The 21,209-nt window shown below is 42.5% G+C and overlaps 1 protein-coding gene across 2 annotated transcripts in view; it reads right to left on the reverse strand.

Annotated features, from left to right (window-relative positions):
* Positions 1-21,209, reverse strand: part of LOC140458103 (synapsin-3-like) — a 268,932-nt gene that overhangs the window by 184,693 nt on the left and 63,030 nt on the right. For both annotated transcript variants that reach the window (XM_072552177.1, XM_072552178.1), the window contains exon 3: positions 7,338-7,395. In XM_072552177.1, coding sequence (XP_072408278.1) covers positions 7,338-7,395 — 58 coding nt within the window. The remainder of the gene's footprint in view (positions 1-7,337; positions 7,396-21,209) is intronic.

Raw genomic sequence — 21,209 nt, forward strand, 5'->3', positions numbered from 1 at the left:
TGAGATGATTCAGAGAATATCACCCATTTTCTCAACCTGAAGGATAAGTATTTTTCCTTCTGTTCAGATTCCTCACTTCCAATTAATGCCTCAGGTGCAACTGAGGACACTCTAAGGAAGAAAACAGATAGGTATTAATACAGCTGCCTGGCGGATTGCATAAGTACACATTTCACATAGGTTGTTGAATCAAATTAGATAGGTCCTCATCAACTGCACTGGAGGTTTACATTGCCATCTTCCATCTGGACAGTCGGACATGTCAGTGAATAGGCATCATTTAGTGGATTTTGGTACAGCGAAAATTGCACCATCCCATTTCACTTACAATTTAAGTGATGGGACAGCAATCTAATTGAAATAAAGCACATATTGTTCCAAAATTGAAGAGCTTTGATTACTGAACATGGATGAACAGGACATGACATATCCAGTTATAATACCGTTGAGACCATAAATTTACTGAATCTCTTCCATACACTTCTTACAAAATACTATGGTTTAGTCACTGGAAGCCAACTGTGTCAAGATCATGACTTTGCAGACCATCAAGCATAATGACTACAACAAGACTATCCTTAAACTAATTGTCTATTCACATTATCTCAAGACAGCAAACCCACTACTGAGCTTCTATCTGCACTGAAGGGTTGGGGTGTTGTACAAGTCATGACTTCACATGAAGTTTAAATTTAACCTACTCCCATCTGATAAAATGGAAAACAGTTCTGTCTGATGCCTCTTGATATCGGGACATGTTTAAAGCAAAAAATTAACGTGGGAAAATATTATAATATAACAGGATAAACTAAGCAGCAAGGAAATTAGTCTGTGTTAAGGATGTTGATTAGAACTGGTTTCCAACAAGACACACAGCTGAAGTCTGTAAACAAAGACAGTAAGTGCTTTGTGAAGAAATAATCTGTCTTGATCAGGATTCTATTAATTACAGATGAAAAGAGCTTTGTGCAATGACCCATTTAGTACACTGACCTGCCCGATTTAACTGAGCCAAGAGAAAGGACTTCTCAAAAATATCTTCTTAGAAGTGAGCAATGTGAATATATACAACTGCCTGTGGTCAATATCAGTGAGTTCACAGAGTAGGAAACGTTAGATTACAACAGCAGTTACACAGCTTCCTTAGTAATTAGGCCCCAGAATTTCACCTGGGACAAAGTCCCTGTTGGATTGGCTGGATCAGGCACTGAAAATGCTACAGAATGCAGTTTGGATTCCACCTCATGTTTTGCCTTCAGCTACTTCTCTGGAGAAAAGAGGCAAGATCTCCAACCTGCCTATACTTCCTGCACAACAAAAGGCGAGTCAGGCGATCTCCTTAGGGACTCTCCTCAGTAAGATTGTGTACAACATATAGCAGCTGAGGTCAACAGAGTAAAATAGTTCTTAAAAATCTTGAGGGTCCCCGTCTCTAGCAATATTCTGGGCAGTGAGTTCCAGATATCCATAATCTTATGAGTGAAAATGTTTTTGCTCAACTCCTGTTCCTTACCATAAAACTGTGCTCCCAAGGCTGCTGACCCCTCTACTAATGGGAAAAACTTCTCCCTTTATCCCCTGTCTATGCCCCTCATTATTTTGTGCACTTCAATCAAGTCCCCCCCTCAACCTTCCCTGCTCTGAGGAAAACAACTCCAGCCTGTCTAGTTTCTCTTCACAGCTGAACCACTCCAGCTCAGGTCACATCCTGGTGAACGATGTGCACCCTCTCTACAGCAATCACATCCTTCCTGCAGGGTAATGACTAGAACTGCACAAAGTACTCCAGCCATGCCCCAATTCATGATGTACACAGTTTAGAAATAAGCACTTTGCTCTTGTACTCTATGCTTCCACTTATCCACATGCCCTGTTGCTTTCAAGGATCTATGGACAGACATAACAAGTTCCTTGTGATGGTGTCTACTTCCCAGGGTCCTACCATTCATTGTTTGTCCTCCCGAAATGTATCACGTCACACGTTAGATGATGCAACTCCATTTGCCACTGTTCTACCCATTTGACCAGCCTACCTATATTATCTTGTAGTTTAAGGCTTTCCTTCTCACGACTTACCACAGCACTAATTTTTATATCATCTGTAAAATTAATGTTCATACATTCTACATTCATGTTGAATGATAAATGCACACAACAAACAGCAAGGCACCCAGAATAGAATGTTGTGCTAAGTAACTGGACAGAGGCTTCCAGTCATAGATAGAGTCATAGAGATGTACAGCATGGAAACAGACCCTTCGGTCCAACTCGTCCATGCCGACCAGATATCCCAACCCAATCTAGTCCCACCTGCCAGCACCCAGCCCATATCCCTCCAAACCCTTCCTCTGCATATACCCATACAAATGCCTCTTAAATGTTACAATTGTACCAGCCTCCACCACATCCTCTGGCAGTTCATTCCATACGCATACCACCCTCTGTGTGAAAACGTTGCTCCTTACACCTCTTTTATATCTTTCCCCTCTCACCCTAAACCTATGCCCTCTAGTTCTGGACTCCCCAACCTCAGGGAAAAGACTTTGCCTATTTATCCTATCCATGTCCCTCATAATTTTGTAAAACTCTATAAGGACACCCCTCAGCTTCCGACGCTCCAGGGAAAACAGTCCCAGCCTGTTCAGCCTCTCCCTGTAGCTCAGATCCTCCAACCCTGGCAACATCCTTGTAAATCTTTTCTGAACCCTTTCAAATTTCACAACATCTTTCCAATAGGAAGGAGACCAAAACTGCACGCAATATTCCAACAGTGGCCTAACCAATGTCCTGTACAGCCGCAACATGATCTCCCAACTCCTGTACTCAATACTCTGACCAATAAAGGAAAGCATAGCAAATGCCTCCTTCACTATCCTATCTACCTGCGACTCCACTTTCAAGGAGCTATGAACCTGCACTCCAAGGTCTCTTTGTTCAGCAACACTCCCTAGAGCCTTACCATTAAGTGTATAAGTCCTGCTAAGATTTGCTTTCCCAAAATGCAGCACCTCACATTTATCTGAATTAAACTCCATCTGCCACTTCTCAGCCCATTGGCCCATCTGGTCAAGATTCTGTTGTAATCTGGAGGTAACCATCTTCGCTGACCACTACACCTCCAATTTTGGTGTCATCTGCGAACTTACTAACTGTACCTCTTATGCTCACATCCAAATCATTTATGTAAATGACAAAAAGTAGAGGGCCCAGCACCGATCCTTGTGGCACTCCACTGGTCACAGGCTTCCAGGCTGAAAAACAACCCTCCACCATCCCTCTCTGTCTTCTACCGTTGAGCCAGTTCTGTGTCCAAATGGCTAGTTCTCCCTGTATTCCATGAGATCTAACCTTGCTAATCAGTCTCCCATGGGGAACCTTGTCAAAGTCCATACAGATCACATCTACTGCTCTGCCCTCATCAATCTTCTTTGTTACTTCTTCAAAAAACTTAATCAAGTTTGTGAGACATGATCTCCCACGCACAAAGCCATGTTGACAATCCCGAATCGGTCCTTGCCTTTCCAAATACATGTACATCCTGTCCCTCAGGATTCCCTCCAACAACTTGCCCACCCCACCAAGGTCAGGCTCACTATAGTCTATAGTTCCCTGGCTTGTCTTTACAGCCCTTCTTAAACAGTGGCACCATGTTTTGCCAACCTCCAGTCTTCCGGCACTTCACCTGTGACTATCGATGATACAAATATCTCAGCAAGAGGCCCAGCAATCACTTCTATAGCTTCCCACAGAGTTCTCGGGTACACCTGATCAGGTCCTGGGGATTTATCCACCTTTAACTGTTTCAAGACATCCAGCACTTCCTCCTCTATAGTCTGGACATTTTGCAAGGTGTCACCATCTATTTCCCTACAGTCTATATCTTCCATATCCCTTTCCACAGTAAATACTGATGCAAAATATTCATTTAGTATCTCCCCCAGTTTCTGTGGCTCCACACAAAGGCCGCCTTACTGATCTTTGAGGGGCCCTATTCTCTCCCTAGTTACCCTTTTGTCTTTAATATATTTGTAAAAAACCCTTTGGATTCTCCTTAATTCTATTTGCCAAAGCTATCTCATGCCCCCTTTTTGCCCTCCTGATTTCCCTCTTAAGTATACTCTTCTAAAGATTCATTTGATCTATCCTGTCTGTACCTGACATATGCTTCCTTCTTTTTCTTCACCAAACCCTCAATTTCTTTAGTCATCCAGCATTCCCTATACCTACCAGCCTGCCCTTTCACCCTAACAGGAATATACTTTCTCTGGATTCTTGTTATCTCATTTCTGAAGGCTTCCCATTTTCCAGCCGTCCCGTTACCTGCGAAATCTGCCTCCAATCAGCTTTTGAAAGTTCTTGCCAATACCGTCAAAATTGGCCTTTCTCCAATTTAGAACTTTAACTTTTAGATCTGGTCTATCCTTTTCCATCACTATTTTAAAACAAATAGAATTATGGTCGCTGGCCCCAAAGTGCTCCCCCACTGACACCTCAGTCACCTACCCTGTCCTATTTCCCCAAGAGTAGGTTCAAGTTTTGCCCCTTCTCTAGTAGGGACATCCACATACTGAATCAGAAAATTGTCTTGTACGCACTTAACAAATTCCTCTCCATCTAAACCTTTAACACTATGGCAGTCCCAGTCGATGTTTGGAAAGTTAAAATCCCCTACCATAACCACCCTACTATTCTTACAGATAGCTGAGATCTCCTTCCAAGTTTGTTTCTCAATTTCCCTCTGACTATTGGGGGGGGGTCTATATTACAATCCCAATAAGGTGATCATCCCTTTCTTATTTCTCAGTTCCACCCAAATAACTTCCCTTTGACCATCACCCTCTGCTTCCTGCCACTAAACTAATTTTGGATTCAATTTGCTTAATTACCTTGAATACCACGGGCTCTTACCTTCTTGACTATTCTATCACGAGAACTTCTCAAAGTCTTTCCAAAATCCACAGAGGCCATACCCACTGCATCATCATCTACACATCCATCTACTCCTCAAAAATCTCAAGCAAATCTATCAGACATGATCTTTTTCCGACAAAGCTATGATGACTCTCCTTGATTAATCCTTGCCTCTCCAAGAGCTAACAAGGCTATTGGAAAACATTTCACAGAATCAATCAAGACAGTTAACAGCTTAGTCACTGTATATGTAACAGAAAAACTGTGTAAGGAGGATGAGAGGTGAAGAGTTGAGATTGCATGCTGAAATGTCGGTCAAAAAGAGGTTACACAGACAGAGATGAGGTTAGGCAGAAGTTTGTGTGCAAGACATGAGCTTACTCTATTAAAAAAAAAGGGGATTGTGGTGAATGAGGAGAAAGTGGAAATTACCAAAGTCTGGGATGATAAGCATGCTTCCACCTCATTGACCACAAACACTCAGTTAGCACAGCCTTTCTTTGAATGCTTGTAAATTATTTGTCAGAGACTCGCCAGAGAGTAGGATTTCAGATGCCACAGGAGGTCGGAGGAGAAGCAGTGGACAAAGATGGCAGCAGCAGCTGCCACCATGCTGGTTTTTTTCCATTGCTCTTCCTGCTGCCAACAAGTTGCTTCAGGATGGGGAAAGGCTAGCCCCAGAAACCTGCTACCATTTTGCCATGAAGCTGATTAAAATCATCCAGGACTTCACACAGAGTGTGAGGAGAGCCAGGCTTGTATTTTGATAGGTTGTGCATACTTTTCATTTTTGGATCAGTGACAGACCAGGTGTGTGGAGGTGCAAACACAGGAAGCCACTCATAGCTGCGCTCTGAAATAATGTGATCCCACAAAAACAACACAGCAGGGAGGGACAGTCAACTATTGGAATATAGCTGCTACCCTCAGTGTACATGCTGCAAGAAGACTGGTTAATAAACACTTGGGCAGTGCAGGGGCAGGCACTCTCCTGGTAGTGCAGGGGTAGAAAAGGAGAGTACAAGTTTCATCATTTGGGGCAAAATTTAATGTCACCCTGAAATTTGATGGAAGGGATTCATTTAATCTTGTGGAAGGGTGGCAGCTGGGGATCCTGTGGTCTCCTCTCCTCTTCCCTGTGTAAGTTGAGAATGAGGAGGCTTATGGATATCTTTCCTACCCCATCACCAATTAAGACCCTTAAGTGAGTAACTAATGACCATCAATGGGCCTCAATCTACCATTGCTTGTACTCATCTAGTGGCAAGTGGGAAGCTCACCGCGTGAAAGCCCTAAAATCTAACTCCTGTCAGAGCTGCTTATGGGTTCTCAAGGGGATGGTGTCCCTCAGTCAATTGCACTCAGTGGCTGATCAAAGGATCAAAGTCACCATGACCTTGAGATTCTTTGCCTCTGGGGTCATTCCAAGATCAAGTGTAGTCATGGTGGCCTACCACAGATCATTGTAGATCTCTCAACTTCGTGGAAACCCAGAACTGAGGCCTTACCAGTGCAGGAAGCAAGGCCTGACACCATGGTGACCCGACATTGAGGAGACCTGACTAAACTGGCCACAAGACGCCCCCAGAACACTCAAGGTTGCAGCTGGTTCCCAGGGCCCCATTGGGAGCACACACTTACCTCCCAAAGAAGCACCACTTACCTCCCAAAAAAGCAATCTTCCCTCACTGACTAGGAGCAGCCACCTACCCTGGAAACATGGGAACGGTGCTAAATTTCAGAAGAGACTGACACTTTGGCATTTATTATCCAAGATCTATTCTCATTACGATGCACATCTTTAAGCACAGATCTCATTCCCATATCAGTAAACAGCAAATTCCACACAAAACCACTCACCTAAGGGGGCCTTTGACTAGCAAGTTTGAAGCACAATGGTGAGAAATAAAGGCAAACTGAGTCACATCATATAACCACCAGGCTTTATTGCAAAGGTGAATATATCTCTCCTTTACAAAATGCAGCATGTTCTATGAACCATCACAACACACACATATAGTGCAGGTGAACATCTCATAAATAGTTAGCTTTTCAACAACCTAGCTGAAGCCCAGTCCTTAACTTCACTGGACTATTCTTTTAAAAAGGTTTGTAAAATTCAGTTCAGCAAAAACCAATCCCTCACAAAGCCTTTGACAATTTAGTCAATGTTAGAAATCACAGAAAAAGGATAGTAGGGAGTAGAAGGTTTTCTTCCACACTTCCTGGATCATTTACATTGGACAGCCAGTGTCATCCCTGAGTGGCTCATAAAACAGCCAGTACATTGTGATAGGTCTAATAGTTTTAATCAATGCGATGAGTTTGAGCTTATTAAATATTTCGTGGCAAGAACATGTTTCAGAGGTGGCTAAACACAAAACATTTTGTTGCAGAAATAATTAAGTAGCATCTAGTACACAGACCTGTTCTAAACGGATCTCATATTCATCCAGGACCTTCTTACCACGGAAATATTTGGACCTGAAAAGAAAATTGAAAGAAAGTCACACAAAGATCTTATCAGCTTGGCAACTATTTTCAAATGCCCCACAGTTTGGGTTATCTTTACTCCTCTACACACGTCTTTTAAAAAATACCAGCACTCACATTCCATGGCAGCAGCGTACTGAACTGCCACTTTCCCTCTGTTCAACTTTCATTGTGATCAAAGGTCATCCTATTATAAAATATCCAATCTGCCATTCATCAGCAACTCACACATATGGAACCCTTTAAAATCTCAAGGTGCTTCGTAACAAAGTAATTCGGTTAAAAAAAATGACCTTGAAAGAAAAAAATGAGGGACGTTCAAAAACATGGCATTAAAGAAAAGCACTTTGAGTTCAGTCGGGCTAAAGGAAATTATAGTATAGGGGTGGGGTGAAGCCATGCAGAGATTTGAACTTGAAGTTTTTATAAAAAGTCCATCTGGATTGACATTCCATCCCGAATCTTAAAAATGTAACACCTCCAGCCCAATGCATAATGGTCACAGTTGGAGGTGCTTGCAGATGCATTGCAGCAACGTTCCAAGAACCCTATAACAATACCTTCTCATCTCAGGTGACCTCTATCACCAAGAGAGATAAGGAAATCTCTCTGTTTATATGGGAACAGCATCACCAAAACTTTACCTGACAGTCCCAAACCATCTAGTACCATGGCTTATTCACCATCTGGAAAAATTCCTTCATCATCATTTGTTCTGTTTTAGTTTTAAAATGATTTTGAGTGACTTGCTGAGAAAAGACAGATCAGCATTCGAATGATATTAGGGCAAGTGGTGACAGGTTTGCTTTTCAAGCTAATTTTATAATCCTATTAATGAACTGCCTGCTGACATTCTAGGGAAGCACAAGAGTTAACTTTATTTTTTTTTAATGCGCACTTTCCTTAGGAGATGATTTCAATATGGCTGACTGGACTATTATTACAAAATTGATCGAAATCATCAAAAGCAACTTGGCTAGACCTCAGTCTGTCATTTTATATCTATCATTACTTTATTAGTAACGATCAGTTTCTCCTCAGTCGTGTCACTGGGTGATGATGTCCTGGATTACCCTGTTTGAAAATTACTCTGATCAGTGGGGAGCCCTGTGATCAGGCCAGTTGGCAGCATGAACTGACGTGATTCAGTTCCCGGTACATTGGGAAGTGTTTACATTCCTCTAAAAGAAGCAGCCATCCAGCTGCTACAGTCGAGTGCCCTCATACAGAAGCTTGGCTTTCAGTTCCCCCTTTGACATGTTTGGGCTGTACGTGGATTAAGATTCCTCACAGAACATTGTCAGCAACACAGGCAAACGTGCCAAGAATGAAAGGAAACAAATTGGAATTCTGGACATGTCCACTCTTAGAGTTTGTTTACCGTAATGGCAGCAACAGCAACAAAGAAAGTTACTTAGAATTGTCAGCATGGCTTACACAAGGCCTCTCTGTGATGAATGCTCAATGCTTTCCAGAAGGTGGGAACAAAGTGAGTGCGTGAAATGACGACAACCCAGTATTGAATTCATCATGCTGCTGAGCTGGGTCTTCTTACAATTATATCTTGATTAATACTTATTGATATATATTAAGCTGGGTCAGTGAGAAAATGAAATGCTTTTGAAAACTTTATTCCAGAGTCAGCATCAAGTGATCCCAGTACTGTATACCATGGCCCGCACTCACAAGAAAACTGTCTCAGAGGTGAGCTCTCCCCTATTGAACAGGGTCACTATCCTCTATTTGTACCGAGAAATGGGAGTCTATAATCTGTCTTGATAACGCAGAGGCCAGATAATTCAGAAATACCGTCCTTTGGATGAGGCGGCAAAGTGAAGTCAGGTCATCAGCGTAAAGAGCTTGGGCAGAATTTTCCAAGCCTGGTGGTGTCTTGTCTGTTGCTTTAAGGAGCAGAGAGATAGCCAAGGTGACTCTTAGCGACAAGACCCACCATATCTCCTGCCTATCAGGCAAGTTAAAAAGACAGCAGTGGACCTTCCTTCTAACTGAAGTCTGGAATACAGTGCCTCATCCGGTTCAAGCTGCCAGACTGGACAATATCCCCCAGTATCCCAAGATCAAGGTTCAATGTTGTTAAGGACTGGGTTAATCTCAGAGCTGAGGGTCAAAGGGAGGGAGTGCTGGGGTTCAGAAGCAAAAGGTTTTCAGTTGCTATTGTCCTGGCCCACACCCACATCTAGGCCTGCGATCACACACAAATTAGTGTTGGTGACCATAAGACCATAAGACCATAAGACATAGGAGTGGAAGTAAGGCCATTCGGCCCATCGAGTCCACTCCGCCATTCAATCATGGCTGATGCGCATTTCAGCTCCACTTGCCAGCATTCTCCCCGTAGCCCTTAATTCCTCTAGACAACAAGAACCTATCAATCTCGGCCTTGAAGACATTTAGCGTCCCGGCTTCCACTGCACTCCGTGGCAATGAATTCCACAGGCCCACCACTCTCTGGCTGAAGAAATGTCTCCGCATTTCCGTTCTGAAATGACCCCCTCTAATTCTAAGGCTGTGTCCACGGGTCCTAGTCTCCTCGCCTAACAGAAACAATTTTCTAGCATCCACCTTTTCAAAGCCATGTATTATTTTGTACGTCTCTATTAGATCTCCCCTTAATCTTCTAAACTCCAACGAATACAATCCCAGTATCCTCAGCCGTTCCTCATATGCTAGACCTGTCATTCCAGGGATCATCCGTGTGAATCTCCGCTGGACACGTTCCAGTGCCAGTATGTCCTTCCTGAGGTGTGGGGACCAAAACTGGACACAGTACTCCAAATGGGGCCTAACCAGAGCTTTATAAAGTCTTAGTAGTACATCTCTGCTTTTATATTCCAACCCTCTTGAGATAAGAGCAACTCATTGTCTAACCAGTTATACAAGCTGCATGTCAGCAGCTGCCTGGATCTGAAAGAACACAGACATACAAATGGAGAGCTGCAGTAGACTACTTAACCCCAGTGAACTGGTCCACCATTCAATAAGATTGTGGCTGATCTGTTTGTGTTTTGAATTTCATATTTCATTTAACCTCAGTGCTCCATGATTTCCCTGCCTACCAAGAGTCAATCCACTTCTGCCTTAAATTTATTTAATAACCCACCTCCACCTTCTGAGGCAGAGAACTCCAAAGTCACACAATACTCAGGGAAAAAAATAGAAGTCCTCTGTCCTAAAAGGGTAATTCCTAATTTTAAAACATTGCCCCCTTTCTCTAGACTCGCCTACAAGCAGAAACATCCACTTTAGGAAGATCACGAAGGATCTTCTACACATCCATCAAGCCACACACTCCTCTTCTACATTCCAGTAGAAATAATCCCAAATAGTCGAACTTATCCTCATTCCAGGTATCAACCTAGTAAACCTCCTGTAAACCACCGCCAATTAAGTGGCATCATGCTTTAAATAAGTAGACCAACCCTGCATACAGCAAGATGTTGTCTCACCAGTATCCCGTGTAATTAAAGAAAAACAGCTTACCATTATGTTGAATTTCTCCTGGAATAAATGAGAATATCCGACCAGCCATCTCGATGATGTGCCCTACCAGCATACTAGCTTTTTATGACTCATGCACCAGAACACTCAAAATAGTCTGCACCTTGGAATTCTGCAGTTGTTTTCCTTTTAAGTGGAAATGTTTTTGTTCTTCCTGCCAAAGTGAACAGTTTCACATTTTTCCACATTTTACACTATCTGACAGCTTCTTGTTCACTCACTCAACTATCTAAATCCATCTGCAACTTCCTTATGACTTCATGTCATAATAATTTCTTAACTATCTAAGTATTAGCTGTGAATTTAGTTCCCATACCTTTGCTCCCCTCATCCAAGTTATTGATGTAAATTGGAAAACATTGAGGGTCCAGCACTCTGAGTCCCTGTGGGACTCCTCTCATCACATCCTGCCAATACATTCTGTTTTCTACCGGCCAGCCAATCTTCTATTCCCATATTAACATGTCAGCCCTACACCAGGAGCTTTTATTATCCTCCCTAATCTTTGATGTGGTTCCTTATCACATGACTTCTGAAAATCCAAGTATAGTACATCTACAGCTTCCCTTTTATCCATGACATGCGTTACTCCTTCAAATAACATCATTCAATTGTTAGGCATGTGTCCCTTGCATGTTTCAATAACATCACCATCATTTTTCTAGGAATTTCCAGGAATCAGCCTAGTGAATCACTTTGGATCAGTCTCCAACCTGGTATGACAACTGTACCATTCAAGATCAAAGACAGTTACTGAGAGTGGTGAACTCGGCCCGGACAATCATAAAGGCCAACCTCCCATCTATAGAATCCATGTACCAGGCCCACTGTCAAGGAAAGGCCGCCAGCATTCTCAAAAGATCCATCCCACCCTGGCAATGTTTTTCTACAACATCTACCAACACATGCACCAGCCGGTTTTGAAACTGATTCTACCCTACTGTTGTTAGAATACTGAATAGACTCTCAAACTCTTAGCATTCACCCGTACCTGTGTTTTTTGTTTTGCCATCGTTTACCTATTATTTACTTATCTTTGTACGTAATTCTGTGATCTGCCTGTATTGCTCGCAAGACAAAGCTTTCACTGTGTCTCGGTACACGTGACAATAAATTCAATTCAATTCAATCTTTTCTTGAATACAAGGATCAAAACTGTACACAGTACTCCAGGAGTAGCCTCATCAACATCCTATACAGTTTTTATGTCCCTATTGTTAAACTCCAATAGCTTATTACTAACAGTAAAGGCCAAAATTTCATTTGCCTTCCAATTATTTGCTACACCTGCATACTTTGTGTTTCATATACAAGAACACCCAGATCCCCTCATACTTAAAGAGAGATTTCAAAAAGTGCAGTAATAGCCAGCTTTTTGATTCTTCCTACACATATACATGACTTCACCCATGTTTACAACTCCATCTGACAAGTTTTTGCTCATTCATTCAAACTGTCTATATTCCCTTGTAAGTTCTTTATGTCCTCACGATAATATACCCTTCTCAGCTCCTTTTGTGTTGTCAGCACATTTCAGTGCATTATACTCTGCCTGCTTTTCCTGGTCATTCTTATAGATAAGAAATAATTGAAACTGTAGGACTGATCCTGGTGGCATTTCACTAATTGTGTCTTTCCAACCTGAAAAAGACCCGTTAATTTCAAGTCTGTCTTCTATGTATTCACCAAACCTCAAAACGTACTTATATACTGTCCAACTACCATGAGCTCCCTTCCCTATGATATTCTCTGTGTCCTGGGCAACATGCTTCCCTCAATTCCAATCATTAAAAAGATTAACTTACCTTGCTGTTTGCGTGGTTTTTATGTTGGAAAATCCTGTACCTACATGACAGTGGCTCCATTTCAAAGTAATTCATGACACAGCAAGTCCTTCGAGACATTTCTGAGCCATATGATATAAATCCACATAAATGAAAGATTGTCTTTTCATATTATATAGTGGATCCTTAAAGATTATTTTGTGCAACCTTCCCAATGAGTTTACTCAAGACAGAGGAAGCTTTTATCGGTTTAATCAGGTTTTTGACTAAGATGCCAGTTGTAAAAAAATCACTTTTTAATATACTGTGCTACTCAGACTCCCCTCTGTTCACCACATTTTTGGTCAATGTGACAATCACTTACTAGAATTTCCCTAACTATTACAGACACAGTGTTCACAACTGCTAATTACCAGACTCGAACACAAAGCATATAGAAGGTCCTGATAGCAATTGCTTAAAAAGGACATTTCGTTACAAATATTTATTTGAAATTTGAACTACAAAGTCTTTCCCTCATCACTTCCAAATTATTTGCTTTTCTCTGAAAAGAATTGGACCCCCTAAGGAGAAAAGGAATACATTTAAATAAGAAATGTAAAGAAATGGCATGTCTACTTGAGCTTAAAATACCTTATCCAATAATCATCCCCCCCTAAATATCCCGCACCCTGTTAAATATATTGCTGATGGTTTCTTTGCCCTATCTCAGTGAACTTCACTCTTCCATGTGCCATTGGGCTCTCCTCTGCCCCATAATGATTTGTTTATCCAGTCCCACCCTTCCTGAGCAACTCCTGCTAATCAACATGAGTATTCCCTCCCTTAGTTAACCTGCAAAGATTCTTCCTAAACTGCAACTAATACATGTCCCAGGAGCAACTAAATGAACATTTGCAGATCTGATTGAATTATCTATTTAAGAAAAGAGGTAATGGCATATCTACAATGACAAGCCATTAGAGTCTCAGAGTCATACAGCAAGGAAACAGACCCTTTGGTCCTTTGGTCCGACCAGTCCAAACTAATCCCAAACTAAACTAGTCCCATCTGCCTAATCCCAAACATCCCATTCTTTCCAGTTTCCTTGGTAACATTTCCATGAATTGTGTTGGTGAGAAGGACCTACATCTATCTATGTCAGATGGGATTGGTCAAAAAACCCAGATCACTCTCGTGCCACTGCAGGCGTATTTCACCTCCCACCCCACCACAAGACAATGGGTGGCTGAACATTCTGGCTAGGGATCTCTGATCAGTCTCAGCCAACTTGGAGACTAATACTTTTTAGAGACTAAATTACTGCAGATGTGGGAATCTGTACTGAAAACAACAAATCCTGGAGATCACAGTGGGTCAGACAGCATCCATGGAGACACCAAGCTCATGGTTCGTGTCCAGATGACTCTTCATCAGAGCTGAAGTGAAGTGTGGAATGGAGAGCATTTATGCAATAGTGGAGGGGTGAGGGGGGTCATGGATATAGAGCACTGGTGGAGAAAGGATGCTGATAGTTCAGATTAGCAGAACAATGGTGTGTCTAACTGCTGGACTGGAAAGAACAGACAGTCCCACTGGGGTGGGGAGAGGGGAGGGAGGGTGACAGAGAATGTAACAAGATAAAAGAAAGGGAAGAAATTGGAGTTGGTTCACAATTTGAAGGTATTGAACTCCATATTAAGTTCAGAAGGCTATAAAGTACCTAGTCCAAGGTTGAGCTGTTGTTCCTCCAGTTTGCGCTGTGCTTCACTGGAACACTGCAGCGTGCCAAGGACAGACATGTGGGCATGGGAGCAGGACATCGTGTTCAAATGATCAGCTCGAGAAGGTTGGGGTCATTCTTGTTCACAGACCGGAAGTGTTCCACAAAGTGGTGATCCAGTCTGCGTTTGGTTTCTCCAATGTCGATTAGGCCACATTGGGTGCAGTGAATATAATACACAAGATTGGAGGAGATACAGGGGAAAGACTGATTAGGCCCTTGGATGGTGAGCAGGGAGGTGGTGAAGGGGAAGATGGGTGGTGTTAGTGGTTGATGAATGGACCACGATGTCCCAGAGGGAATGGCCCTTTCATAATGCAGACAAGAGAAGTGAGAGGAAGATGTATTTAGATTAGAAGATTAGAGTCCCTACAGTATGGAAACAGGCCCTTCAGCCCAACAAGTCCACACCAACTCTCTGAACACCAACCCACCCAGACCCATTTCCCTACCCTATATTTACCCCTGACTAATGCATCTGACACTACGGGCAACTTAGCAAGGCCAATTTACCTCACCTGCTCATCTTTGGACTCTGGGAGGAAACCAGAGCACCTGGAGGAAGCCCATGCAGACACTGGGGGAACATACAAACTCCACACAGACAGTCGCCCGAGGCAGGAATTGAACCCGGGTCCCTGGTGCTGTGAGGCAGCAGTGCTAACCACTGAGCCACCATGCTGCAATTTGGTGGTGGGATACTGCTGGAAACATCTAACATGGTGGAGAATGATCCTTTGAATGTAGAAGCCAGTGGGATGAAAAGTGAGAACAAGGCAAACCCAATCACACATGAGAGGATTCTGGGTAATCCAAGATGGAGGATGGCTTACTGTCTTAAAGCTGTTGCATTGTTTTGAAACTTTGGAGAAAAATAGTCAAAACAACAGCACTTTAGAAGGGAGAAGGTCAGACAAAAGGCATCACATGGTCAGTGAAGGAGAGAGAGAGAAAGAAACCTACACTGCTAATGGACACAGCAGTGAATCTGTGCAGTTACTGCCTTTGCTGTGGAATTCATGTTTCTCTGGAGATCAGACTGTGTCTTGGAAAACTTAAACAGTGAAATTCACAACTGATCTTGGAGGAACCTGTGTAAGCGAGCGCACAGCACAGGAACAGATTAATTTTTAAGTATAGCCTTGCTGTAAATCTACAATTGTGAATAGAGTGGATTCTTTCTTGATTATATGTTTTATTGAGATCTGTCTCTTGATTACATTTTTAAAATATAAACCATAAGTATTAAGTTAGCCTGGAACAGTCTTTTTTTTTAAAAAAGAGCAATAAGGTAGCGCAATTTTCTGGGTCTGTAGATTGTGAAGGAGCAAAGATGGCCCTCAGTACAGTGATATGCTCTTCTTATTGGATGTGAGTGTTTAGGGAGAGTTCACATGTTACGGATAATAATGTCTGCAGGAAATGTCTTTGGTTTCAAATCCTATCAGACCGAATGGATCAGTTGGAGTGACAGTCAGAGGCAGTGAGGAATTTACCACAGCAAAGGGGTGTGATGAATGGCAGGTATACGAAGGGAGAAAAACCACAGATACATTCAGATAGATTAGTTAACACGAGGAAAGGCAGGAGAGGAAAGCAGGTAGTGCAGGAGTCTTCTGTGGCTATGCCCATTTCAAACAGGTATGCGGTTTTGGAAAATGTAGGGGGGTGATGGATTCTCAGGGGAATGTATCACAAACAGCCAAGTTTCTGGTATTGACTCAGGCTTTACTGTAATGAGGACTGCGTCAGGTTCCAAGCAGTTGATTGTGTTAGGAGACAGTCTAGTCAGAGACACGGACAGATGTTTCTGTGGCCAACAGTGAGAAATCAGAATGGTGTGTTGCCTCCCTGGTGCCAGGATCAAGGATGTCTCAGAGGGTGCAGAATGTTCTCAAAGGGGAGAGAGCCCAGCAGGAGGTGATTGATCACATTGGAAGCAATGACATAGGAAGGGAAAAGGATGGATATTCTGAAGGAAGAATATAGAAAGTAGGCAGCAATTTAAAAAGGAGGTCCTCAAGAGTAATAATGTTGGATTACTCCTGGTGCTACGAGCTAGCGAGGGTAGGAATAGGAGGATAGAGCAGATGAATGCATGGCTGAGGAGCTGGTGCAGGGGAGAAGAATTCATATTTTTGGATCATTGGAATCTCTTGTGGGGTAGAAGTGACCTGTACATGAAGGATGGACTCCACCAGAATTGGAAAGGAACTAATATACTGGCAGGGAGATTTGCCAAAGCTGCCCAGGGAGATAGTGAGGAGAGAGATCAATCAGAGACTGATAGATTTGGGAAAAGGAGTGAGTCAAACAGTCATGGCAGGCAGGGACAAAGCAGAGAACAAGGTAGGACTGATAAATTAAACTGCATTTACTTCAATGCAAGATCATAATTCTATTGGATTTAAAATAATGAAGGAAAAGGATAGAACAGATCTAAAAGTTGAAGTTCTAAATTGGAGAAAGGCCAAATTTGACGTTATTAGACAAAAACTTTCAAAAGGTTTGGGGGCAGATGCTCGCAGGTAAAGGGACGGCTGGAAAATGGGAAGCCTTCAGAAATTAAATGATGAGAATCCAGAGAAAGTATATTCCTGTCAGGGTGAAAGGAAAGGCTGGTAGGTGTAAGGAATGTTGGATGACTAAAGAAATTAAGGTTTTAGTTAAGAAAAAGAAGGAAGCAGATGTCAGGTATAGACAGGATAGATCGAGTGAATCTTTTGAAGAATATAAAGGAAGTAGGAGTATACTTAAGAGGGAAACCAGGAGGGCAAAAAGGGAACATGAGATAGCTTTGGCAAATAGACTTAAGGAGAATCCAAAGGATTTTTACAAATACATTAAGGACAAAAGGGTAACTAGGGAGAGAATAGGGCCCCTCAAAGATGAGCAAGGCACCCTATGTGTGGAGCTGCAGGAGATGGGAGAGACACTGAACGAATATTTTGCACAGTGTTTACTGGAAAAGGATATGGAAGATATAGAATGTAGGGAAGTAGATAGTGACATCTTGAAAAATGTCCATATCAGAGAGAAAGTGGTGCTGGTTGTCTTAAAATACATAAAAGTGGATGAATCCCCGGGACCTGATCAGGTGTACCCTAGAACTCGGTGAGAGGAGCACAGTGAGGATGGGGATTGTTCAGGTCTCTGGTCAAGGAAGAAGTCGAGAGCTCGCAGACCATCATGGTGGGGATTGGAGGAAGAGAGGGATTGGACATCCATGGTGAACCGGAGGCAGTTCGGACCAGGGGCTGAACATTGTCAATATGGTGGAGGGCATCAGAGGAACCGCGGACGTAGGGAGGCAGAGTCTGGAGAAGTGGAGAGAGGATGGAGACAAGGCAGGAGGAAATGAACTCAGCAGAGCAGGAATAGGCTGATCTGATGGGTCTAACAGGGCAGTCAGGTTTGTGGATTTTGGGAATGAGGCAGAAGCGGGCTGTTCAAGGTCGCGCGACTATAGGTTGGAGGCTGTAGGGGTGTGGGGTGGAGAGAATCTCCAGAGGCAATGAGGTCAGTGACAGTCCCAACAACAATGGCTTGACATTCGGATGTAGAGTTATAATCTAAGGGGAGGTAGGAAGAAGTGTCCAAGAATTGGCATTGATCCTCCACAAGGTAAAGATCAGTGTGCTTGACTACAACAGCACCACCTTTGTTGGCGGGTTTGATAACATATTTAGGGTTGGTCCGGAGAGAGTGAAGTGCAGCAATTTTACAAGGGGATAGGTTAAAGTGGATGAGAATAGCAGAGAAATTGAGGCGGCCAATGTCACATCGGTAGTTTTCAATGAAGAGATCTAGGGCAGGTAAGAAGCCGAGGAATGGGTCCTAGTGGAGGGTGAATACTGGAGATGGGTTACGGGATTGGTGGAATGGGATGGGCGGGGGTGGAGGAGGGGGGTGGTGGTTTCCTGCCTGAAGTGAGCATGGAGACAGAGGCGACAGACAAACAGTTCAAGGTCTACTTCGATGACTAATACCTTTAATGGTTTGAGGAAAACATATGTGGGGGAAAAAAGGTTGAATCATCAGCTTCACAAGTGGTCAAAGAAATAAAACGTGGTGGCACTGCATTCTCTATGAAGGGATAGAAACTCACACACTCCTGTGTGACGTTTGCATAGTTATTATAGATTATATAGTACAGCAGCACCACCTGCCAGCGCAAATAAGTACTGCATGAACAAATACATGTACACAAATTAATCCTCATCGAAAGTAACAGAGCAGAACTGCATTTACTGCTGACATCCATGAGCCACACCATTAACTTAAGGAAAGAGGTCTCTTTGATGGCTTTGTCAGTCTATATCATGGAGCCAAAGTCTCATGTATGAATACAAGTATATCTTTTGCACCTTCAAATCCTAAAGAGCATAATATCATCTCCTTCAAACTGCATTCCAGCATTTCGACAGCCTTTCCACATTTTTCAGCTTTCTAGACAACAGTGACACCTGTATGACACTTGTATTTGGTATTTTTATACTACAAGTGAAATGGGTAGTAACTGTTTTACTCAAATATCTGAACAAAAGTGAACGATAAGGTTTCAATAATGCTGCAAACAACCTCCATTTCCATTGTGCTGAATGAACATCTTGTTGCTAGACCAACAGACAAATATGAGTTTAAGGTAAGTTACTCAACTCAAAGGGAATTATATTAAAGTTCAGGATTCATACAAAAAGAAAGCCAATTCTCAACTCTGGCAAAGTTGGACCTCAACCATAAAAATAAACAAAATGTGAAAGTCAGCATTTAAAAGCTCTTGAACTTACCTTAAAAAACACTACAATTTCCAAATTCAATAAGTCATTGATCAACCGGTTGGTCAGGAAATACCAACTTCAGTACAATAAATCTGCCTATTTTACAAATAGTTAACTCAGTCCCAAGTTACTCCAACCAAGATGTTTAACGTAAAACAGAAGTCTGCAGATATTGAAAATGTGAAACGAAAACAGATACTGCTGGAGAAATTCAGCAGGTATGGAAGCATCTGTGCATAGAATAAAACAATATTAATGTTTCAAGCCCAGTTACCCTTCTTCACTGAGCTTGAAACATTAATTCTCTTTTCTCTCCCGTGCGCTTGTTTGTAACCTCCTGATATCTTAAACATCTTTGGCAACTGATGGAGAAACCCATCAGGTCCAGCAGCAGTTGTAGAGACAGAACCAGATTTAACATTTCAAGTCTGAGATAACATCATCGAACTCTTAAGTTGCAAAGAGGAATCACACTGCACAGTAACATGAACCATTGCCCTCTCCACAGGAGCTGCCAGACCTGCTGAATTTTTCCATCAGTTTCTCTTTTTTAAATTTCAGATTTTCAGCATCTGCAATACTTTGTTTTTCTTTCGGTTATACTTTGGCAAGATTGAGTCTAACTACTGAGCCACAATAAAGACCCTCAGTGGGAGGAATAGGTATTCAATGTGATCAAATGGCCCATGGAGGTTAGATACAGAAGATGTGTTGCTTCTGATGGCCAAATGCAGAAAGCGGTGTAACCTTAAAAAATTAGCAACAGGCTAGACAAGAACAAAAGCGGGAAGCACTTTTTTCACACAAAGCACATTTACTAGACAAAGGTCCATACATGTTTGTTAGTTAAGGGCATTAAAGGATAAACAGAGTTGAGCTACAGATTAGGCATGTTCTTAGTGAATTACAGAACAGACTGAAGGCACTGAATGGTCTACTCCTGTTAAGCTCCTAAATTGTTTATGTTGCTATCAGACAGTTAAAACCTTTACTGAATCTAATCTTTTATATAGGTCTGTGCTTTAAAGCACACTTCAGTGAGGATTTTTCATATGTAAGTGCAGACTGAATCATTAAACTTCTGCTGAGGAGTCACTCAGAGAACGGTTTTCTCCAGATAGGAATTCTCCCCTCCCCTTTCCTCAGTTCCTGATTAAGGGACAGAATGTTACAAAGGTTTGTGTGCCATGAGCTTATGGTGAGATTCGAGGCAGAACAGAGCAAGAAAAGCAGCGAGGCCCATCTTGACATTGGGAACATCTCACTCCATCGCTTGGAATTTTTGCCAAGCAGTGAGGCAATTTCTCATTGGGCAGCAGTGAGTTGCTGATCAAGAGAGGGATTATAGTTCAGTAAATATCTTACTAATGGTACAAACTCAGCTCATTAACATGCAGCTTCCAATATTACTAAATGCATTGAACAACATGGAAGTCAGATTGGGTACTGGCAAAGTCAGAGTGTGTACCTGGTGAATTCAGCTCATCACTTGCTCCAAAGATTTCAATGTTAGTTACCAGACACCAATACAGGGCACAGTCAAGATCAGAGTGGTGCTAGAAAAGCACAGCGGGTCAAGCAGCATCCGAGGAGCAGGAAAATTGATGTTTCAGGCAAAAGCCCTTCATCACACACAGTTAGCACAGTGAGTGGTAGAGCATGAGCCTCAATGAGAGGTGGGATAGAAGAAGAGAGAGAGAGCGAGCGAGCGTGAGAGCGAGAGAGATATCAGAAGAAAATGGTGGCACTGACACCAGCAGAGTAGAAAACGTCATTGACCTTCTTCCAATACATCTGTATATTCCTCCAGATGATAGACTAAGTATGGACAGTCAGGGTGTCATAGACCTTCTTGGCTAGTCCTGGTGAAAAGGGACATCTGCTCCAGCCTCTCCAGTCCCTGGCCACAAAGCAAAGCACCAACATCCCACTGGGGAAAATGTCAGAAACTGCAGGGGA

Source organism: Chiloscyllium punctatum, chromosome 32 (genome assembly GCF_047496795.1).
Source record: "Chiloscyllium punctatum isolate Juve2018m chromosome 32, sChiPun1.3, whole genome shotgun sequence".
NCBI lineage: Eukaryota > Metazoa > Chordata > Chondrichthyes > Orectolobiformes > Hemiscylliidae > Chiloscyllium > Chiloscyllium punctatum.